Source organism: Hypanus sabinus, chromosome 17 (assembly GCF_030144855.1).
Source record: "Hypanus sabinus isolate sHypSab1 chromosome 17, sHypSab1.hap1, whole genome shotgun sequence".
Classification (NCBI taxonomy): Eukaryota; Metazoa; Chordata; class Chondrichthyes; order Myliobatiformes; family Dasyatidae; genus Hypanus; species Hypanus sabinus.
In genome coordinates, this window is record NC_082722.1 from 28,905,946 (window position 1) to 28,929,723 (window position 23,778).

The window sequence follows — 23,778 nt, forward strand, 5'->3', positions numbered from 1 at the left end:
TTTCTTCCTCCTCTCCACCAACTTTCTTACTGTAACAACTTTTTTTTTCAGTCCTGATGAAGGGTCTCAGCCTGAAACATCAACTGTACTCTATTCCATAGATGCTGCCTGACCAAGTGATAATTAAAAAAAAGCACAAAAGCACCTGTTCACCTCAGACGGTTGAAGCAGTTTGGTATGGGTTCCCAAATCCCAAGGACTTTCTATGGGGGCACAACTGAGAAAATCCTGACTGGCTGCATCACTGCCTGGTATGGGAACTGTAGTTCCCTCAATTGCAGGACTCTGCAGAGAGTGGTGCGGACAGCTCAGCACATCTGTAGATGTGAACTTCCCACTGTTCAGGACATTTATAAAGACAGGTGTGTAAAAAGGGCCCGAAAGATCATTGGGGACCCGAGTCACCCCAAACACAAACTGTTCCAGTTGCTACCATCCAGGGAACAGTACCGCGACACTAAAGCCAGAACCAACAGGCTCCAGGACAGCTTTACCCAAAGGCCATCTGACTGATTAATTCACACTGATACAACTGAATTTCTATGCTATATTACTGTCCTGTTGTACATAATACTCATTACAAATTACTATAAATTGCACATTTAGACAAAGACATAACAAAGATTTTTTACTTATGTATGTGAAAGATGTAAATAATAAGGTCAATTTAATTCAAGTAAACACATTGTTGTGCAACTCCACAAACAATCCTGCTTGAGATGTGTAATTTTGTTTTAAATTTGACAGTAAACTCTATTTAAAGATAACTAAAACTTACCAGCACAAGTACGGTTAAGGGAGGGGGTGGAATCAAATGTTGCAAATAAAAATAAAATCATACAATTCCAGAAAATGAACTTGGCAGTTGATTTTTCTTACATTTAAACTTGCAATAATATTAAGGACAGCATATTTGTATAAATAAATGTTGGCTGGGTGATAAATATTGAACAGCACATCAGTATTCTTTAGTGCCATGGCATCTCAAGTGGCAAATAAAGCCTGTCTTAAATGACGATAACCAATACTACAAAACTCACCTATTCTAGTGCACATCTGAAGTAGTACTATAATGTTAGGGATTCTGATTTTTGGATGAGATGCCAATCTGTCAGGTGTACAAAAATTATTTCACTGGATGGTCCTCAAATAATGCTATTCCCTGTGCCCTGCCCAATATTTTTCCCACAACAAACATCCTCAGATTAACTTCACTTGTTCACTAATTGTTAGGTCCCTCCTCAAAGATCCCAAATCTCCCTGCAACAAAAAAAAAGGAAACCCTGAATAGACACAGCCTGCCCTCCAGCAGAGTGCAAGTCATGAGGTGGTGCAGATCATAGCCAATTGGTTTCAGAACAATACCAAAGCTCAGGGCCACTTTGATGAATGATATGGCAGCCAAGTGAGAAGCTTCCATTCTTGCAGGGTGAATCTGAGTACATCAGGTTGGAAACTACACCAGACACACGGGCAAGCCTGTAGAGCACCTGAAGACTGCCAAAACCAACATCTGGCAGTGCCAGGCATGAGGGGGTAGAGAAACTCTGAGATTTTTCCTGGGAAAAAAACCACAAGTTCTGGGTGAGACTGCAGATTTCAAGAGGCACAATTGCAGGAACCAGAGTTCAGAAAATATCCAAACAGCAAATGAAGATGAGAGCAAATGGCAGATATTAATAGATAACCTCATTATGGAACACACCTAGCAACTCGATAGCTACTAGTACATGGGTGGTCAGCAGGAAAATCAAGGTGGCAGGTGAAAAGTGAAGAGGGAGGAAGAATAATTGGGTGCATGTGAAGACTAAACATGTACATGTGGAAAAGATGATTGAGTACATACAGAATAAGACCATAAGACATGGGCAATTAAGCCAATAGACCTCTAGAAATGAAAGTGAGTGGGTGAATGAAAATGAGTGAAGAGGTCCTATTTGTCAATAGACCAAGAACTCCCTCCAACAAGCTGGTATGGTAGCTTTTCTGCAACAGTCATTCGAGATTAAAGGAATACATGCATCATCTTCCACTCAAAACTGGAATAGAAGCAAGTCATCCTCGATCTTGAAGCACTGCCTAAGAGAAAGCCAACTCCCTCGAGAATAAATGTCAGAAAAGTCTGCCTTTTGGAGTGGATTTCAATTAATGATGTCATCAGTCAAAGTAAGACATGCCTCCATGTAAACCACAGAAGGAATGAAGGAAGTTCTTAGGAACTGGGATTTAATATTAAACATCCATTAAGACGTGATCTGATCAAATCTACTTTATTCAAGACAAATCGGCAAACTGCATACAAAAAGACCCTTCCTGGAACTTTGCTAAGTAAGCTTTATCTTTCAAATAGAAATAATTAGGGTTGAGTTTACTTTTGGGGTGAAGAGCAAGTGCAATGAAAAACTAAAATTTAAAATTCTAAATTAGAATCATCGATTCCCTACCTTAAAAATACAAATAGCCCCGATTCCCAGTTTCCAAGTTTTTGTGCAATAAAAACATAACATTCTTATTTAATTTTATACTTACAGCTGTGTGCCCCTTCACAATGATAACGCCTTCCTTTATATCTGTTGCATCAACGGGACAAGTGCTTTTGCTGTTTCTTAGTATATCCAGATCCCAGACCTCAGCCTGATCAAGTTACAAGCGTAAGATATTTTAAAATTCAAAGGAACAAGAATTCATTTACCCATCAAGCAGAAACAATAACCTGATTTTATTAATGACTCAGAATAAGATGTTGAGAAGGAAAGCAGCTCCAAGACTTGAAACATCACTGGCAAATGGATAAACAAATTAAAACTAAACTGGCAACCCAGGATACATAATAATTTTTTCCACATATCTTTAATACTATTTATGTCTGAAATCCATACTGTGCATTATCATGAGGAAAGACAGGTTAGAACAGATTTATTTAAAAATTATGGATCTTGAAATGTTCCCACCACCTTACCCTATCTTCATGTAAAACAGCAAGCGTTTGACTGCCTTCATCGTTATCCTCATTTTCTTCTGGAATAAAGGGGCACCAGATGATTCTCCTGTTTACATTTAAAGGTGTTCCATCTGGTCTCTTAATGTGCATTACAATTTTTTCCCTGAATATTTAGCATAGGAAAAATAATCACAGAAGCATTTAACAATCTTACATTCTCTATATTAAAAACTAACTTCCTTAAATTCATGTCATTGACCTTGCAAATGTAGGTCATAATTTCACAAAAATGCATCAGTGTCCTTCATGTTGCATTACCTGAAGATTCAAACAACTCACTGACCAGTGCCATCCTTTGGTACAACTATCCAATTACTTTAGTATCATACATTCAAGTTTATAAAAAGTGTTTAAAAATCCTCAAACATCTTTGATTTGCAATTTCTTTATTTCATCCCTATCAATCCTCAGTTTCGAGAAACAGAATTTCAGTTTAGGCCCAAATATTAATTCTAAAGGTGCAAGAATAACTTCTTTACTTCACTAATATATCCCTTTGAAGACTATTTGAGCCCTCCTTCTTGCTAAGCCCCTTATATTCATATCAGAACATTTGGCCACAGAACGCCCAGCATCTTTATTCTTCTTAGCAGACAGCACCAAAAGCAACTGCATCACCTGGGCAACAGTGATTTACACCATAAGACCATGAGACATAGGAGCAGAACTAGGTCATCTGTCTACAGTCTGCTCCACCTTTTCATCATTGCTGATTTATTATTCTTGTCAAACCCATTCTCCTGCTTCTCCCTGTAAGAGCAGTCACCCTTACTAATCAAGAACCTATCAACCTGCACTTTAAATACAGGCAGTCCCTGGGTTATGAATGAGTTCCGTTCCTGAGTCCATCTTTAAGTCAGATTTGTACACAAGTCATCCGATATTATTTAGCGCTAGTTCGTCAAACGTTTGTCTTAGTATATAGTATATATTTTATCTTTCTATGCATATAAAACACTTAAGAAACTTATGTATTCCAATAAATAAACTACAGCGTTGCTTAGTAATAATTGTAGCTTTCATCGGACTGCACCTTTCGCAGTCTCCATTATTCTCACTTTATCCTTTAAAATTGTTCCAATTGTTAACTGACTGTAGCCTTATGCTTTTCAAATGACCGATGACGTTTCACCTCTTTCTAAATGTTTTATTATTTCCACTTTATTTTCAATCACAATCGCTTCCCATCAATGGAACAGAAACCTCCAACCTCCACTGGCTCCCAAGCTCCACTGGGACCTAAGGACAACTGCATTGAATTCCCCAGGTCCTGAAGTCCACCACACTGAGACAGGTTAAATGGGACAAGTGGGGGCTGTGCTGGGTTTGGGTATTTGATCCACCACAATATTCCGCGTGGGAATTTAAATTGTAGGCGGCAGTGTTTTTTTTAAATGAGGTCGGGTTGTGAGCTCGACATCAACCCGGCACAGATGGCACAGGTGTCACTGGATCGACATAAGCCGGGCACGGGAGTGTTCTGTCACTGGATTGAACTCGGGAACCTCCGTTCTCGAGCCCGGCGCTAATCTCACTCCACCACCAGCTGAATAGAACGGGGGGCGGAGTCCAGGTGAATCTTGCTAAGAAAAATTTAAGCCAAATACAATGTTACATACTCACTGTCAACAGCAACGACTTAAAATGGCGGACGGCATTGTGATCTGACTTAAAATTGCTGACGGCGTTCTCCTTCCTCGGTTCGTAAGTATGAGTTGTCTGTCAGTCGGACGTTCATAACTCAGGGACTACTTGTATACCCAATCACTTAGTCTCCACACCTGCCAGTGGCTATGAATGCCAGATTCACCACCCTCTGGCTAAAGAAATTCCTTACCATCTCTGTTCTAAATGGATGTCCTTCTCTTCTGAGACTGTGCCCCCTGGTCCTAGACTCCCCCACTACAGAAAACATCCACTCGACATCCATTTTATCTAGTCCTTCCAATATTTGATAAGTTTCAATAAGACATCCTCTCATTCTTCTAAAATCCAGTGAGTATAGGACCAGAGCCATCAAATGGTAAATCTTTCATTCTCATGAACCACCTCTGGACCCTCTACAATCCTAACAAATCTTTTCGAGCCCAAACTGCTCACAATACTCCAGTGCAGTCTGAACAATGTCTTACAAAGCCTTAGCATTACTTCCTTGCATTTATATTCTAATCTTCGAAAAGAACGCTAACATTGCATTTGCCTTCCTTACTACCAACTCAACCTGCAAGTTAACTTTTAGGGAATCCTGTACAAGGACTCCCAAATACCATTGCACCGCTGATTTCTGAAGATGCTCCCTGTTTAGAAATTAGTTCAAAGCCTTTATTCCATTGACCATACATTTCCCTATACTATATTCCATCTGTCACTTCTTTGCCCATCCTCCCATTCCATCCATGTCCTTCTACAAACTCCTTGCTTCCTCAACACTACCTGGCCCTCCACCTATCCTCATATTGTCCGCAAGCTTGGCCACAAAGCCATCAACTCCATCATCAAAATCACTGACATGTGTAAATAAGCAGTCCCAACACCAACCTCTGTGGAACAGCACTAGTTACCTGCAGCCAACCAGAAAAGACCCCCATTCTTTGCCTCTTGAAAGTCAACCATTCTTCTATCCATACTCGAGGAAATCTGCAGATGCTGGAAATTCAAGCAACACACACAAAATGCCGGTGGAACGCAGCAGGCCAGGCAGCTGCGTTCCCATCTATAGGGAAAAGCACTGTCGACGTTTCAGGCCAAGACCCTTCATCAGGACTAACTAAAAGGAAAGATAGTAAGAGATTTGAAAGTAGGAGGGGGAGGGGAAAATGAGAAATGATAGAAGACTGAAGGGGGTGGGGTGAAGCTGAGAGCCAGAAAGGTGATTGGCAAAAGGGATACAGAGCTGGAGAAGGGAAAGGATCATGGAACATTGACTTCTCTAACTTCCGTTAATGCCACTCCTCCCCTTCTTACCCCATCCCTGATATATTTAGATTTTTTTCCTTTCCTTTTTTTCCCCTCTCTTTCTGCCCATCATTGCCTGTCCTCCATCTCCCTCTGGTGCTCCCCTCCCTCTTTCTTCCTCCTTAGGCCTCCTGTCCCATGACCTTATCTTTTCCTTCTCAATCTGCAGAGTGAATTCTATCATATTATGATTATTACCTCCTAAGGGTTCCTTTACTTTTAGCTTCCTACCCATTCCAGAACTGCCTTTCCCCTTTTCTATCTCCCTTTGTAATTTGTACCTACATCCTGGTTACTGTTATATGCCTGCATATATCTCCCATCTTGGTCCTTTTTACCCTTGCAGTTTCTGAACACTACCCACAAGGATTCTACACCTTCTGATATCCATGTCCCCTCTTTCTAAAGATTTTATTTCATTTATAACCAACAAAGCTACCTCACCAACACTGTCCACCCTCCCCCCCCACCAACCTACCTGCCTGTAATTTCAATACAACATGCATCCTTGGATGTTAAGCTCCCAACTACAATCTTATTTCAGCTACGACTCTAAGTAATGTCCACATCATACTGACCAATCTCAAATAAGATCTACCTCATTCCACATACTGCCTGCATTCAAATACAACACCTTCAGTCCTTTAATCATCAACCTTTTCGATTTAGGTCCCCTATTACACATTAACTCATCCTGCAATTTTGCCCCATCATCTACCTGCCCTTCCTGAGTCACACTACACAGTGCACCTACTTGTATACCAACTGCTCCATCCTCAGCCCTATCACTCTGCTTCCCATCCCTCTGCCAAATTAGTTTAAACCCTCCCCAAAAACTCTAGCAAACCTGCCTACAAAGATATTGGATTTCTATCTTCCTATTTTCCACTTACATTCTTCAACCTCTGCCACTTATACAGCTTACAGTTCCCTAGTCCCAACAGGCTTCTTTACTAGAGACATACAACCTCTTTCCAACAGTATGATCCATGGGCCTTCCTCTTGTTCTTTCCAACAACTTGCTTTGTTACTTTCCCAGTTCTAATGAAGACAACGTGACATTAACTGGTTCACTCCCCAAAGATACTGCCAAATCTGATCAGCATTACCAGCAGTTTATTCTTATTTCCAATTTGTCATGCCAGCTATTAAAATTGTGGTGAATTGCCTATAACTGTGGTAATTATTAGTCCTCATTTTTGTTGTCTAAGCTTCAGAGCTGTTAACCACCCCAACACCCTCCAAAACCTTTTTTGTTCAGCACTCTCCTGATAGTATTTTGTCTATTGTACCAAAAATTAGCTGCAATGGTTCTTCATTGAAGGAAGCAGGGTGGAAAGGGGAATAATCATTCATCTGGGTGATAGTTGATCCAGTCTCAGCCTCATTTCCTGCTTACTACTGATTTTGTTGTCCCACATGGCACAGAAGTGTATCCATCTCAGCCTTCAGAACATTTTCATTGAGGCTTCACAGTTTTCAAGTATATTTCCAAAGCTTTAAGCTCCTCAGAAAAAAATCCTTGTTAATTAAAACGTGTTACATAGAATCTTATTCTGTAACTGCCACCCTGAATTTCAGATTCCACAGTGGACAGAAACACCTTCTTAGAATTTAACCTGTCATTAACCTTCAGAAATCTTATGTTTCAGTGAGATTACTTCCCATTTTTCTAAACAATGAGAAAAAGTCTAACCTAATTAGCTGACACTCATAGATCCCACCTTTAAGGAAACCAAACCGAATGCACAATCCAAATGTGTTCTTATCATTCATGCTGTTAAGTTATACCAATACTCATCTATTATATTCTAACCCTAATGCAATAAAGACCTTCCTAATTATTGACCCTTCTGCACCTTCATGCAAACTTTAAGCTTCTACCTCTACTTCCCTCAGTAACTCATAAGTTGTTGACATTTTTTTTAAAAAGGAGCAAAAAAATATATATATCCATTATCTATGCATTATTGCCTTCTTTCGACAAATGGTGAGAACAAAATGAGTACGACAGCTATATCTCAAACTGCCATAGGATATCTTCTTGCCCTCCGATCAGACACTTAAGATATTTTAACGTATACTGTACATTAAAATTCCATTTCATTTTTGCTGACATTTAATTTCATGCACTCCTTCTGCCTCTTATTCCAAAATGCAGACCCTTTTGTGTATTTTCCATATTCACCTTTTCCTACAAAGTTATGAATTTTGTAACTCAAACTAGCCTCCATTTGCCTGTTTCTTTAAACATTAATCTTTAACCATCCTAGATCTAAGCTTAAGGTTTGCTTCTTTCCTCAATCGTGAGAATGCATGATGTGCATATTACTAAGTTTTTCCACATTTGAATTATTATTTTGCCTATTACTTTTTAAATCCTAATCAAAATTGCCTTTTCAACATTAAAGTTAACCTTCCTCTAATTTTATACTGAACTGTTCCTTGCCTCTGCTACAGCTATCCTCAATCAAAATTTGATTATTGTTCCTCTAATATTCACACACAAAAACATCTCACTGCTCTCTATCAATCTCAAAACCTGATCAACCAGTTTCCTGTCTGACTCAACCAAAACATATTGATCATATTGATCACGTTTTACGTATACATTTCACAAATTCCTTATTTTCCCACCACTACACTCTCTACAGTTAAAGTCTTTGTAGTCCTTTGTTCAAATGCCCATTTTTCTCCTTTATTAGCCTTCTTGAATTTAAAGACATGTTGCATTTTATCACAATTAAATCTCCATAACTACTGCTGAAGTACTCATTTTATTATCTATCTCCTTTACCTCTTCATTGGTATTCTCTTCTAGACCAAAGTTAATTAGAACATCTCCATTCAGCATTTTATGTTAATATTGTAAGTAATGATACCAATCTTTTTTTTAATTGATATTAAATAAATCTATTCCATGTACAGGATACTGTATTTTTCCATTTTCTTCATTTAGTTGCCAGACAAAAAGGTTGCCTGCCTCATCAACACAGGCTAGTTGGTTAGAGTTGAGGTGTGCAAAACCCAAATCAGCAACAGCACCAGTAAATCCTTTCAGTAAAGTCCGCTCAGCCGTACCAATGCTCAAAACCCGTACCATGCCAATGCTATTAGTTCCTAAGAAAAAATTAAAAAGTTATTAGATTCCTTTGTTAGTCTACTTACACAATTCTAACCACAGTAATGGTTTGCAAATTGTGATACAATAACATAACTCGAAGTTTGTTCTTAAAGGAAGAGATTTTACTTTATTCTTTTCAAAGCTTTTTATTATATTATTCAAAAATAACACAAGAACATCTAGGTAACAACACTTACAATGCCTCAAGGAAAAAAAATTACCTTAAAAATTTAAAATTTTGTGAATAAAAAAAACCTACGAAGCAAAAAAGTGGGGGGAAACCATTAGGGGTACAACCTCAGAGCCATGCATCATACAAAAAGCTTCTAAAAATAAACATCAAACCGCAAGAAAGAAAACCGCAAGAAAGAAAAATATATTTTAAAAATTTTCAATTAGATCGTGGAGAAGATCTATCAATTAGCTCAAATGATAATAGCGAGCAAATGAGCCCCATCTTTTCTCAAAATTAAATAAAGGTTCAAAGGTTCAACTTCTAATTTTCTCCAAACTAAGACATAACATCACTTGAGAGAACCATTGTGACAAAGTAGGAGCTGATATATCCTTCCACTTCAACAAAATGGCCCTCCTAGCTATCAATGTAAACTGTTGGTCAAACAGAGAAATACCATGGATATTTTGAGGCATTATTCCAAAAACCGCAGTCAATTTATTAGGTTGTAGGTTAATTCTGAGTGCTTTAGAAATTGTTGAAAAGACTGACTTCCAGAACTGTTCCAGTATGGAACATGACCAGAACATATGTGTCAATGTACCTATCTCAGTTTTACATCTATCACAATAACTATCAACATTGGGAAATATTTCAGAGAGTCTCTCCTTCATCAAATGGTAACGATGCACAATTTAAAATTGAATCAGTGAATGACTAGCACAGCTCGAAGAAGAGTTAACCAGCTTCAGAATCCACGCCCAATTCTCCCATATAAAAGTCAAACTGAGTTCCTTTTCCCAATCCTGTTTAATCTTAAATAAAGGATGCTTATCCCATTGTAATAATAAATTATAAATTCTTCCAATAGAACCCTTCATCGAAGGGTTCATACTCATAATAGTATCTAACAGGTCAGCCTCCAATATGTAAGGAAAATTACTTAAATATTTTTGTAAAAAATGTCTAACTTGAAGGTATTGTAAAAAGTGTGAATATAAGAGAGAGTATTTATTGACTAATTGTTCAAAAGACATCAGTATGCCTTCTTTAAATAAATCCAAAACAGAATTAATACCTTTATTTTTCCAAAGTAAAAAAATTGGATCACTCAAAGGTAGTTTAAAAAAGTAATTACGATAAATTAAACTACAAAGTGTTTAAATTTTTTTAGTTTAAAAAAATTGTGGAACTTGAGCCAAATTTGTAAAGAGTGCTTAATCACAGGATATAGGTTTAAATTAGCAACTTTAGCTAATTGTATAGATAAGGCAACTCCCAATAACGAGGTTAAAAAAAACTATTTCACAGCTCTCAGTTCCAGGACTACCCAAATTGGCCGATCATTCCGATCAACCCAATATAACCAAAAGGACATATATTGCAAATTAACAGCCCAGTAATACATTCTTAGATTAGGAAAAGCAAGACCTCCATCCTTTTTCAACTTTTGTAAATGACATTTACTAATTCTTGGTTTTTTATTATTCCAAATAAAAGATAGAATAATAAAATCAATCCAATCAAAAATCTTCTTAGTCAAAAGAACAGGAATATTCTGAAATAAATATAAAAATTTTGGTAAAATCATCATTTTAACTACATGAACACGACCAAAAAGTGAAAATGTAAGTGGACTCCATCTACTAAATAAATACTTCACAAAGTCCACTAAGGGAACAAAATTGGCTTTATAAAGATCCTTATATTTTTTTGGTAATTATAACACCAAAATATCTAAAAGAATCCATAACTTTAAAGGGAATATTATCATATATAGAGACGGATTTAAAGGAAGCAATTCACTTTTACTAAAATTTATTTTATATCCTGAAAAATTTCCAAATTCATTAAATAATTTTAGCAAAGCAGGAATAGATTTGTCAGACTTAGATATATAAACCAATAAATCGTCAGCGTAAAGAGAGATCTTGTGCATTGTCTCATACACAAAAATCCCATGAATATTTTTGGCTTCACGAAGAGCAATAGCAAGGGGTTCTAATATCAAATTAAATAACAAAGGACTTAATGGACAACCTTGTCTTGTCCCCTGTGATAGCTGAAAAAAAAGGAGACCTACAGTTGTTGGTGATAACAGTAGCAATAGGAGCTTTATATATCATTTTAATCCAATTATTAAAATTAGCACCAAAACCAAATTTTTCTAAAACATTATATAAATATTTGCATTCGACTTGGTCAAGTGCTTTTTCAGCATCCAAAGATACAATGCATTGTGGAGTTTTCGAAGAGGGCGAATATATAATGTTAAATAGTCTACAAACATTTGAAAAAGAATAGTGACCTTTTATAAAGCCTGTTTGATCTTTAAAAATAATTTTACCCAAAATACTTTCCAACCCTTTGGCCATTATCTTTGACAGAATCTTAGCATCAACATTCAATAATGAAATAGGTCTGTATGAGGCACAATCAGTAGGATCTATATCCTTTTTAAGAATTAAAGAAATAGAAGCTTCATAAAAAGTACAGGGGAAATCACCTTTCACAAAAGAATCTTTGAACATCTCCAACATATATGGAGAAAGCAATTTTCCAAATTTTTTATAAAATTCTACAGGATAACCATCAACTCCAGGGGCTTTACCAGACTGCATTGAAAAAATAGCTTTATGAATTTCAGATTCAGTAAGCTGGGCATCAAGAGTTTTTTGATCCTCAGCAGAAATTTTAGGAAAATCAATCTTGCGTAAAAAAGCATACATTTCTGAAGAAACTACTGGACATTGAGATTTATCAAGTTCAGTATAAAAATCTTATTAATTTCTTCATATTCCCAAGCCAGGGTACCATCCTTTCTACAGATTTTCAAAATTTACCTTTTGGCTCCAGCCATTTTTAATTGAGGTGGAAGCAGTTTGTTATTTTTAATCTCCAAATATATAAAATTGGTTCTTTAACTTAAGCAAATACCCTTCAATTGGATGAGTTAATAATAGATTATACTGTTGTTGAAGTTCCACCCTTTGTTTAAATAAATCAATATTAGGGGTAGTTGCAGAGATATTATCTAAATCTTTAATTTGTTTTGAAATTTTATCTAATTAAAGGAACAGATTTTAAATGGTTTCCACTACAATGCATCAACATAACCTGCAGCTCTTTAAATTATGCAAGGTTCTTATATTTAAAAAAAAGCTTGCTTATGTGCTATTAAGAAGGATGCTCACCACGAATGGTATATGCCAAGTACTGATTGGACACAGCTATGAGGTTGCCATAGTAATATTTCTGCTCCCATTCATATTTTGCAACAGGTTGTATTTTTACCTAAAAGAATAATACATCAGTTACTTTCCTGGAACAAAGACAAACCTTGTTACTCAATCTCAAACACGAGGAAATCTGCAGATGCTGGAAATTCAAACAACACACACAAAATGCTGGTGGAACACAGCAGGCCAGGCAGCATCTAGAGGGAGAAGCACTGTCGACGTTTCTGGCCGAGACCCTCCGTCCTGACGAAGGGTCTCAGCCTGAAATGTCAACAGTGCTTCTCCCTATAGATGCTGCCTGACCTGCTGTGTTCCACTAGTATTTTGTGTGTGTTGTTACTCAATCTCAGTTTTCCTTATTGTCACCCAGACTTAGGAGTTTTATAACTAAGACAATCTAACAAACTGCCCTATCCTGCACAAAAAATGAAAAATGTACACACTTACATCTTGAAATCTTCATCATCTTGCATTCACAAGATATGTATAAAATAATTCAAAGTAACAACATGAAGTTTTACATTTTAAATAGATATAATGAAAATTTAGTTCACTGTTTATTTGGACAGCTTCCTTAACAAACTAAAATAAATCACAGTTTTAAAGATTTGGTCAAATAGTGGAAGGAAAATGCAGTAGATATTAGTGTTGAAATTACGGCAAAAACACAAGAAATAGTCAGGTCAGGCATCATTTATGGAAAAAAGGAAGAGAAGTAACATATCAGGTTTCAATGTTATTTTTCACTCTTCAGGCTTCACCAGCTCTAGGAAAAGTAAGAAACCATTTATCACATTAATAGTGATTAAGTGAGTTAAAATAATTAATTTTCTTTTGCTAGATTCTTCAATGAGATTTAGTGGAAGTCAAACAAGCCAATTACAATATTTAGTCATAATGGAAATGGAATTACCTCCAATGATTAGTACAAGTATTAAACATTCTCTCTTAATTCTCTGTTAGCTGCTTCACTTTACATCCAACTTAAAGATAAACTTCTTACTTTTAGATTCCAGAGTGCTGTGAAAAATATAGCTATATTGTATTATTGACAAGCCAATAATAATTTTACATTGAAGATTACATTTCATTGTCGTATGAAAGCCAACTGTGATTGTTCTCTGGAATGGACTAATTAATAGGTAACATTGATTCTTGGAACACGTTATTCCAAATGAGAATGATCTCCATACAAAGTGGATTTAAAATCCTAATTTAATGGCATGCATAAAAACATTTGATGCCCTGTAAGAACAGCTTGGATTACCTTGTTGCTACCTCTAGCCTTATTACTGACACTGGAGTCATTGCTTGCTACAATTTCCACTTCTTTGGCAGATATAACACAGTTTGAACTGTCATCACCAGAGAGATATCTAGAAAAAGACAATGGCATCAGTGGAGCTTTATATTCTTAAAACGAAGTAACTAACAAACAACTCAGTAGTGCTGAAAATTGTTTTCCAGAATAGCAATTTCTTCATTTTTGTCCACAGACTCATGTTTCACATGGACAAAACAAGTTCATCGTCAACAGGTAATAGCAAAACACACAACCTCGGTAATCACAAAGTTATGAGCAATTAACAAATAATACACCTTGTACATTTCTTCTATTTTTGACAGGAGGACAAGAGAAGTAGCAAACATGTTCCAACAGCAAACTACATGCTTCTTGACATGAACTCAATGTATAAATAGTACAGCATCTTACATCTCTTGGGTTTCTTGTTGGTTCAGTCTGTGTGCATTGGCGTGGTTTGACTCTCTGAGAACAGGTCCATCGCCAGCTGCAATAGGATCGGGAACCAACAATCCATTCAGTTCTCCATTGTAGGGCATAGTTTTCTTTTGGCCATTAACTGTTGATTCTAGTAAGCAGAAGTAGTCACAGAAAACAATTAAAAATCATACCTCAAGTTTGTGATAAGTAAACCTCAAAAGAAGCAAATTAAAATAAGTGTCTTGAATCAGAGTCCCATCTAAATGCAGGTAAGTGCAACAAAAATGCCATAGTGCAACTAAGAAATAATCTGCATGCTGTCAAATAGACTTCCGTATTTAATTAGACACATTGACATTGACAGCAACAGTATAATGGAGAGTCTTAGTCTTTCAGTTACTCAAAAGAAAACATGGTTCATTCAAGATTGATCAGGTATTGAACCATGATGACAGCGAGGACAAACGCAAAGAATTCAAATATAAATTAATTGGAGGTACCTTATGGTGACTTTGAAATCAAGGTTGAGGATGATAGAAGCCATGGAAAGGAAACCAAGTAGAAAATATTTTGTAAGGGGATAAATTGGTAAACTGAGCAATGAACAAAAGCAGGGCAAATATAAAAAAAATGAGAGCACACCCATGAGTTTTTCTTCAATCTTTTTTAACTTCTTCCAATTACAAATCATTGTTATTAATATCCTCCAGAACCTGCCACTGATTTCTTCTGGTAAAGTTTAGGGAGAGTTACCAACAAAGGGTCTCAAGAAATTAGATTTACCAATGTTGGCAGATAATGAATTTGAAAACGCAAATGTGAAAAGCAAGCCTGGGGAGCAGCAGTAGATATGCCAAAGATAGGTGCAGTAAAAGGCCAGAGAGCCAAGATTTCATAACAAATTGCCAGCTCTGATTGTGGTTTCCATCAAGTCAGAGGATATTAATATTATTCTATGCAGAGGAGCTAATCTCATTTGTAGAGCTCTGCTGAGTAATGCTGAAAACAGTGGGATCCCTTGTTTAATCAAGAATTAAGAACATTGGGAGATTTGCCTTTTGTTCAGGGAATGTGCCAGAGCAACCAATGAGCAAATTTAAGTGTGGACATGCCATATTAGAAGACAAACAAATAACTACAGCACAAATGACTTCTAACCAGCAAAAACTTAATTAAGATGCAGTTAAAGAAGATAGCAGAGTTTTCAAACTGAAGTGGTTGATCTGGAAGCTATTAACATGTTTGATATTAAACACATGCAAAAATATTGAACTCCAATACTGTAAAAATCTCCTAATCAACCAGGTTGGAGCACATGGAATGAGGGGGAATATATATGACATGAATAATGAATTTACAGAATGAACACAGAGGGATCCTTCTCAGATAGGAAGGCTGTGACTGGTGATATATCCCAAGATACTTGGGCCCCACACAGAAAACAAATTCATATTTCCAAGTTTGTTGGTGATAAACTGGGTGGGATTAGAAGTACAGAAAATAATGTATAGAGGCTTCAATAGAAATGGAAAACCTGAGTGGGTAAGTAAGAACACGCTAGATGGAATATAATATGAAAAGGATGAAATTATCCATTTTGGAGCACCAAACAGAAACTCTGATTAATTTTAATTAGTGAATGCAGATAGGGTACTGTTTAAGTCCAAATTGACTAAGGTGCTTACACACAAGTTACTAATGAATATCAGGTGAAAATGAAAGCAAATGACATATCTGATTTATAATGAGGTGAAACATAGAGACTGCAGAAGCTGGAATCTGGAGAAACACCAATCATCTGAAAGAATTCAGTGGGTCAACCAGCCAAGTTCTTCCAGAAGATTGTGTTACATAATAATGAAAGGTTGTGATTACAGTTAAGAAAATTTTATTACAATTATATAGGGCTTAAGTAGGTCCATATCAGAAATATGGTGGACAGTTTTGGTATAGTTACCCAAAATAAGGTAAAGGGAATGTAGTAAAGATGCACCGGTTGGTTGCAGGGATGACAGGTTTGCAATACAGAGAGGTGAGTATCAAAACACAAAACATTATTAAAAGACTTGACAAGCCAGTTGCAGGAAAGATGTTTCCTCTGGCTGAGGACAGTAGGACCAGAAAACTTTTTAGAATTATTTTCCTTTTATTAATCATTAGTAATCTGAAACAAGCACCAAATTTCAGCTGGTTTTAACTGCATATTTTATCATTGCCAACAGAGTCGCCAGTCTGCTTTTAGAAATATTATATATCTGCAGTTGAAATTAGAGGTGTATATTGATATTAATTAGGTTGAAAGATGTCTTGAACAGACTTCATCCACTTGACATAATGGGCTCAATTTAACAAAATCATTTCTTAAAATTAACTATATAATACACACAAATTACTTTTGAAGCAAACTAAAGCAATGAAAATGGAACTCTTTAGACATAATAAAGTTTACAGGGGGAAATCATATGCATGTCATATCTGTTCAGTATTGTGTAGGAGGTAGACCTCACTGATAGTAGCAGAATATTACAGTGGATGTACAGAAAGTGCTTTGTAGGGCAGACATGATATAATGGAAAGAATCAAAAATGTAGATTTCATTTGCAGAGGTTTCTAAGGGTCATTCAAAGGTGTTATTGTCCTTTATAAAAGTAATTTTTTTTACAATCGTAGGATCCTGCCGGGCATACTGCAGGTGTATCCCAACAGTGAGTTGCTCATCAGCAGAATGAGCTGGATTTTACGTGAATCGTGCTGCTGCCTATGCTTGAGAGGAGTCAGTGCGTGAAAGCGGCGGGCAGTCCAACAGTGAGAGATCGTCCTAGTCACTTTCTTGTGATCGCAATACCCTGTTGGACATTGTTCATGAGGAATGGCACAAGTCAATTCTTTGGTTTATTGGCAGATGGTGGGGAGCTGCCTCAGCTGTAGCGAAGCCTAGGCCTCAAGCCATGCTGTTACCTGTCTACTGCTACCCAGGAAACAGGCGGAGTTGGTGCACTGTGGCAGTGTGGCGTAGTGTCCAAGCTGAAGTCGGTGCTGCCCCACCCCCCAGCATCTGCTTAGCAGAAGAAAGCCATTTTGTAGTCAACTGCAGATTTCTGCAACATTCATTGGCTCAGGTTCTTAGGCTATTTTTTCTGTGATATTAATTTACTGATATCTTATGCTGTTTGTTGTGTGACTTTTGGTGCTGTGTATCCATGGGTATTCATGTATGGCTGAAAGACAATTAAACTTGAACTGAACTTGAACTTAATATATGAAGCAAATGCATGGAATTAAATGTATGAAGTTAATGATGAGCTACAAGACTGTAACAATACAATAGGACCAAGAGGACCACCAGTGCCATGGCTGATCAGCCCCAGGCCTCAATTCCAGTTATAAAGAGCTGTTAATTCTCAAACATTCAAAAGGGTACATCTCCCTCCTTTAATTACCTGCAATAATCTAGCCTCTACAAGCCAATGAAAAATTCATCTTTGAGAGAAGAAACACCTCAGTTTTAAGCCTCACTAATCGTTAACTGAGTCACCTCATTTAAAACTCTCGAATTAGTGGAAACATCTCAGCATCTACTACGTCAATGCCCTTAGGATCTTATATCTTAATGAGATACACGATCTTATACTCGACCACAATCATACCAGTACCCAAGAGCAGGGTGAGCTGCATCAACAACTATTGCCTAGTTATGCTCACATTTACTGTGATGAACTTCTTTGAGAAGCTGGTCATAGCCAGAATCAATGCTGCCCAAGGTCCACTGCAATTTACCCATTGCCATCCCACTGGCTCTCCACTCAGCCTGGACAATAGCGATAGCTATGTCAAGCTGCTGTTTATTGATCACAGCTCTGCATTCAACACCATCATACCTCAGTACTAATCAACAAGCTCCAAAACCTGGGTCTCTATAGCTCCCTCTGCACTGGATACTTGACTTACTCATCAGGGGGTCAGTGCAGATCAGTCTTCACTTTGCTGACAATCAACATTAGCATACCTCAAGCGTGCATGCTTAACCCATTGCTCTACTCTCTCACACGATAGTGTGGCTAAGCACAGCTCATACACCATCTATAAATTTGCCAATGACACAACTATCGGAAGAATTCCAAATAGTGACAAGGAGACGTACAGGAGTGAGATACATCAGCTGGTTGAGTGGTGTCAAAAGAACCATCTTGCACTTAACATCAGTAAAACCAGGGAAGTGACTGTGGACTTCAGGAAGAGGAAGTCAAGGGAAAACATAACAATCCTCATCAAGAGATCGGCAGTGGAAAGAGTAAACAGTTTTAAGTTCCTGCGTGTCAACATCTCTGAAGATCTATCCTGTACTGAACATACTGATGCAGTTACAAAGAAGGCACAACAGCAGCCATATTTCATTAGGAGTTTGAGACGACTTGGTCTGTCACCAAAGACTCTCACAAATTTCCACAAACATACCATGGAGAGCATTCTAACTGTTGCACCACAGTCTAGTACAGAACGGCCACTGCACAAGAATGGGAAAAGCCACAGAAAATTTTACACTCAGTGATATCATGGCCAGTAGTCTCTCCAACATCAAGGACATCTTCAAAAGTTAACGCCTCTAAAAGGTGGCATCCATCATTTAGGACCCAGAACATACCCCCTTCTCATTGCTACCATTAAGGTGGTGGTACAAGAGCCTGAAGACACACTCAACATTTTAGGAACAGCTTCTTCCTCACCATCTGACTGGATACTACTTATTGTAATTTGCAGTATTTTTTTTAAATGTACTGCAATGTATTGCTGCCACAAAACATATTTCACAGCATATGCCAATGATATTAAACCAAATTCTGATCTTTATATCTTTCAAGATCATGCCTGGATTATTGTTTTTTTTAAAAGAGTGTAGCTCTTTTCTTAAGAAAGTAGGGCTAGGACAACACTCTCTTATGGACAATCCCTCCTGAACTGCTTCCAATGTTAGTATAAATAAGGGGTCTGAAATGGCACAGAGTGTTTCAGATGTGTCCTCACCAATAATTTGTACAATTGTAGCAACTTCTATTTCAACATTAATCTCTCTAGTAATGAATGTCAATATCTCTTGCTTTCTTAATTGTTCTACCTGTTTGCTAACATTGTTTTAAACATAATACCTAGATCTTTCGATACATCAGAGAGAAGGCATGTAGATGGGATTGAGAAGGAAAATAAATCAACCATGATTGAATGGCGGAGCAGATTTGATGGGCCATATAGCCTAATTCTGCTGCTATGTCTCAAGGAAATGAGGCAGAACTTCTTTGCTCTAAAGAAAGAAGTTTGGATACACTACCCCAAGAGTTTGTCAATGCACAAGCAATATTTTCATTCAAAACAGAACTTGACAGACTTCAGAATATTAGGAAAATCAAAAGATGTGATTAAAAATGGGTCTAAGGCAGGGGTTCCCAACCTTTTTTTAGCCATGAACCAACACCATTAAAGTGTCCGTGGACCCCAAGTTGGGAATCATGGTCCCATTTGTGTAGATTACATAAGAAAACAATTTCCCTCTAATCCAAATTCTCATAGAAGCTAACTATAAACAACAATTGTACTATGAAATCATGTACAACATGGAACATTACAACAAATTGTAAATTTTAAAGTAAACCATAGTTAGAATTAACTTTCAAAAAGCTTTACAGCATATGGGAACAGACATGAGGATAAACAGCAACAGAACTTAACTTTGTTCTGACAAGGAACTTCACTACCACATTCAAACCAGTAAAAACACAAGAGGTCCTGGAGATGCTAGAAATCTAAAGCAACAAACAGAAAATGTTGGAGGAACTCAGCAGGTCAGGCAGCATCTAGGGAGAGGATTAAACTGTCCTCCTGATGAAGGATCTCAGCCCAAAACATTGACCGTTTATTTCTATCCGCAGATGCTGCCTGACCTGGTCTGTTTTTCCAGCGTTTTGTGTGTAGCTTGGAACCAACAGGCCCTTTTTTAAAAAAAAACAATTTTCAGAAGTAGGAACAGGTGGACTGGATTCAAAGTGAGAGTAAAGAAAAATGTCATAATGATTAGTGATCAGGTCCTAGCGATGTACCAAAACCAGTATGTCAGCAAAAAGAACGTTCAGTCATATAACATTAGAAATCTACAACGTATTGATTATCAGTACAGCCATGATCAAAGCAGTTGACATGAAGAATAAGCTGCTCTATCTGTCAATTCTTACAGCAGTCCAGAAAAAATTGATTATTTAAGCATACACAGTATCCAGAATAAGCAAAATAAAACTCCTGAGATTGGAGCAGCAATTATTGACCTGAAGAAATATTATTCTACTGGATAATAAGGCGAGGACGATCGCTCTGCGTCCAGGACAGCCAAGCCTTGCCGGCATCAGCTCTCAGCCCGTTCCCACCACACAAACGGCCTGCGACAGCGGAGGGAACCATCCTCTGGCATGATAAGCGTTGAGCCAGCCGTAGGCGGGGCCACCGTAGCTCTGGTACCGGAGGCCCGGGTTCTCAGGTGCAGTCAGCGGTACACCTCTCCACCGCAACCCCCCGCCCCCTACCACCCCGGAGACACGGCGCAAACACCGGTTCTCCTCCCACTCAGGCCTCACTGCGTGCGGCTCCCACAAGTTTCATCCTTACCGGACACGCGGTCCAGCTTCAACATGTCCCGCAGGTGCTGTGTGGCGTTCTGAATGTCCATCTTAGCGGCAGAGGTCGGCGGCGGCAGAGAAGGAGGAGGAGGAGGAGACGAAGCCATGGCGGCGGCCCGGGAACCAGAACATGCGCGCGCACACGCGCAGCCGCCTCTCCGAACCGTCAGCTGTGCCACGCGAAAAAGGTTCCTTTCCGGTGCAACCGGCTCTAAACTCCTCCCTGCTGGCGCCCCAGGCAACAGGTCGTTGCTTCAGCAGACAGTACTGTGTATGTATAGTGAATTCCGGTTAATTGGGACACATCAGGACCAGTATGTTTTAGTCCAATTGAGAAGCTGTCTCAGTGAGCCGAAGCTTCACGAAAATAATTAAAAAGGTATAAAAAAAGACAAACCCGTTTAACAGAGTAAAAATTCGTGTTTTTAAATGAAATACCCAACAAATCAGAACACTACCAATACTGCTACACTATAAAACTGTATTAATTGTTAATGATCTATTGTGCTGGATTTCTAAATAGAATAAAAAAAATAAAGTGGGAAAAATGAAGATCGGCTTGACAGAAGGTAGTCTAAGAAACAGTTTTTTAAATTACTTTCTTAAAATTTAGTTGCAAATTTTACATGCAGAACATATTAAAGAAGCTCAGTAAGGTATTGAGAATGGAAACTGGTTTATCACGTGACTTCAGATTTCCAAGCATTCACATACAGTATTGAAATTATTGGGTTTGTGATAATAGTTTCTAGAGTTACAACGTGGGTAACTATACATGGAATTTCACTTCTCTCTCTGCAGGAAGCAGAACCAATTCAGTCATCAATATTGTATAGGAGTTGGAGAACATAGAAAAATATTCTAAAAGCATTGGTCTCCACCTAGCACCGTGGAATATCTGGGTTGTCAGCAAGTTTTAGGGAGTTGTTTCAACAGTGAGCTGGGGTCATGTCGGGAGTTTAACGTAGTACATCTTTGAAAGCCAAATATAAATCACATTACAAGGCATATTTCAAAGTTGAATATTTGTAAGTTTGTACAGTGTTGCGATACTGCTAGAACTTCACTTCTCCCTGAATTAATCCAGATCAAAAAGGGCCTGATATAACTGAATGAGGTTTGCCTCTGCAAAAGTTAGGCTCTGTAGAGACAAAGGTGATAATGGCCGAATACAGAACCATTGAGGCAGAAGTGAGGTTCATTATTTCCTGCCCTTGCATTATGTTTGGCTTTCAGCATCAATCAGAACATTCTGATGTCAATAGGCCAGAACACCCTTTCTACGCTTGTATTTTTCTCGAAAGCAGGTGATGCACCATCAATAACTCACTCTGAGACGTAAAGGCGAGATGTCGGCTTTTATTGACTGGAAGAAGGAACAAGCAGTGAGTGACCACCATACTACATCCTGGAGACTGAGAGGCCGGGCTCAGGCCTTGATCGCCTTTATACAGGGGTCTGTGGGAGGAGCCACAGGAGCAGTCAGCAGGGGGCGTGTCCAGACGGGTATATGTAGTTCACCACAGCAGATAGTTTGCCCAAACAAACTGCAGTGCCATAGAAGTTGTCCGAGCCATGAAAATTGAATTCCTTACTCGCATGAAGCATCTGTTTTATTATGACTCCTTGGCTGAGACCCAGAACCACAAATTCATCAGTGGTCTCATTCTTTAAAATACTTTGAGCATAGTCTTAACAACTCAAGTAATAGATGATGACATTCAATAAAAACTGCAGTTGCTAGAAACTGGAAAAAACACTGAAAATGTTCCAAATGTTCTGCAGGTCAGGCAGCATCTGTGGTAGTAGAAATAGTTAATAAGTCTGGACCCTTTATTGGAGCAATGACACAGATCTATTAGCACACTCAAGGATGTCCATATTGTGATCAATATCTGAAAGGAGACCAATCCTGGCACATGGCTGACACCATGTGCCAGCCAAGAATGGCTGACTGACTGGTGTGACACGCTAAAACAAAAGCATACTGCAGCTTTCTGCTGCCAAAATACAAACTGCAGGTCAGATGGGCTGTCACCAAGTTCTATTTACAATGGTGTCAAAGAATGCTATGCATACTTTCATCCCAGCTGCCTGTATACATTGCATTTATACCTTGGTTTGCATTTGCTCTTACTGTGCCAATTAATTGTCTGAGAACCGTCAACATTATCTTCTGTAAGTATGGCATTCAAGCTGCTGCCTGAACTCTGGTCTGCTATTCTCTATTACAGTATTTGGAAACTTCTCACCACCTCCTAAGCTCAGCTGACCTATGAAAGGGTCCTAGATCTCCTTGCTGTCCAGTAGAATATCCTTGTCAGAGCCCTTTAATCAGTCTACATCCATGATCACTGGTACACAGCAGTAATCTGTAAATATAGACCTATCAGTGTCAGTTTTCAACATTTTTTCAGTCTAATGCCCTTCCCTTGGACAACATTAGTGGCGTTGAGGGGAAACTTGCAGCTTGGACAACTGCCAGTCTTCCGTTAAAAAAAAACCTTGCCCAGGCTTGCGCCCTGAAAACTTTCCAAGGCGCAAATCCATGGTCTATCGAGACTAATGGACGCCTACACTACACTATTTTTTCAGTCTAAAGAAAAATACTTTGGACAGGTCTAAGCAAATCCAAAACTTAGTGTAGGAGTCATTTATCTATCTGCATTGTATTCTGTGTTGCACATTTATGATGGTAGCCAGTTTCATGAGTGGGGTGCATGGTAAAAGCAAAGGGAGTAAGTTATACAGTACATTCATGCTTTGTTCATGTAGTTTGCAGCTGGGAACTAATGGATGCCTAATTATGCTTAGGTTTCATCACTTCAACATTGTATGTTTGCTAATTGCTAACAAAGGATCAAATACATACCTTCACTTTGGAACAATCATTATGTCAGCT

General features: G+C 38.1%; 1 protein-coding gene across 1 annotated transcript in view; it reads right to left on the reverse strand.

Moving 5' to 3' along the window:
• Positions 1-21,055, reverse strand: part of edc4 (enhancer of mRNA decapping 4) — a 104,241-nt gene extending 83,186 nt beyond the window's left edge. Inside the window, exons 1-7 of the mRNA XM_059992738.1 lie at positions 20,866-21,055; positions 14,209-14,365; positions 13,762-13,870; positions 12,450-12,549; positions 8,890-9,076; positions 2,960-3,104; positions 2,530-2,634 (exon numbers count right to left, since the gene is read on the reverse strand). Coding sequence (XP_059848721.1) covers positions 2,530-2,634; positions 2,960-3,104; positions 8,890-9,076; positions 12,450-12,549; positions 13,762-13,870; positions 14,209-14,365; positions 20,866-20,983 — 921 coding nt within the window. The 5' untranslated portion in view covers positions 20,984-21,055. The remainder of the gene's footprint in view (positions 1-2,529; positions 2,635-2,959; positions 3,105-8,889; positions 9,077-12,449; positions 12,550-13,761; positions 13,871-14,208; positions 14,366-20,865) is intronic.
• Between the last annotated feature and the right edge of the window lie 2,723 nt (positions 21,056-23,778).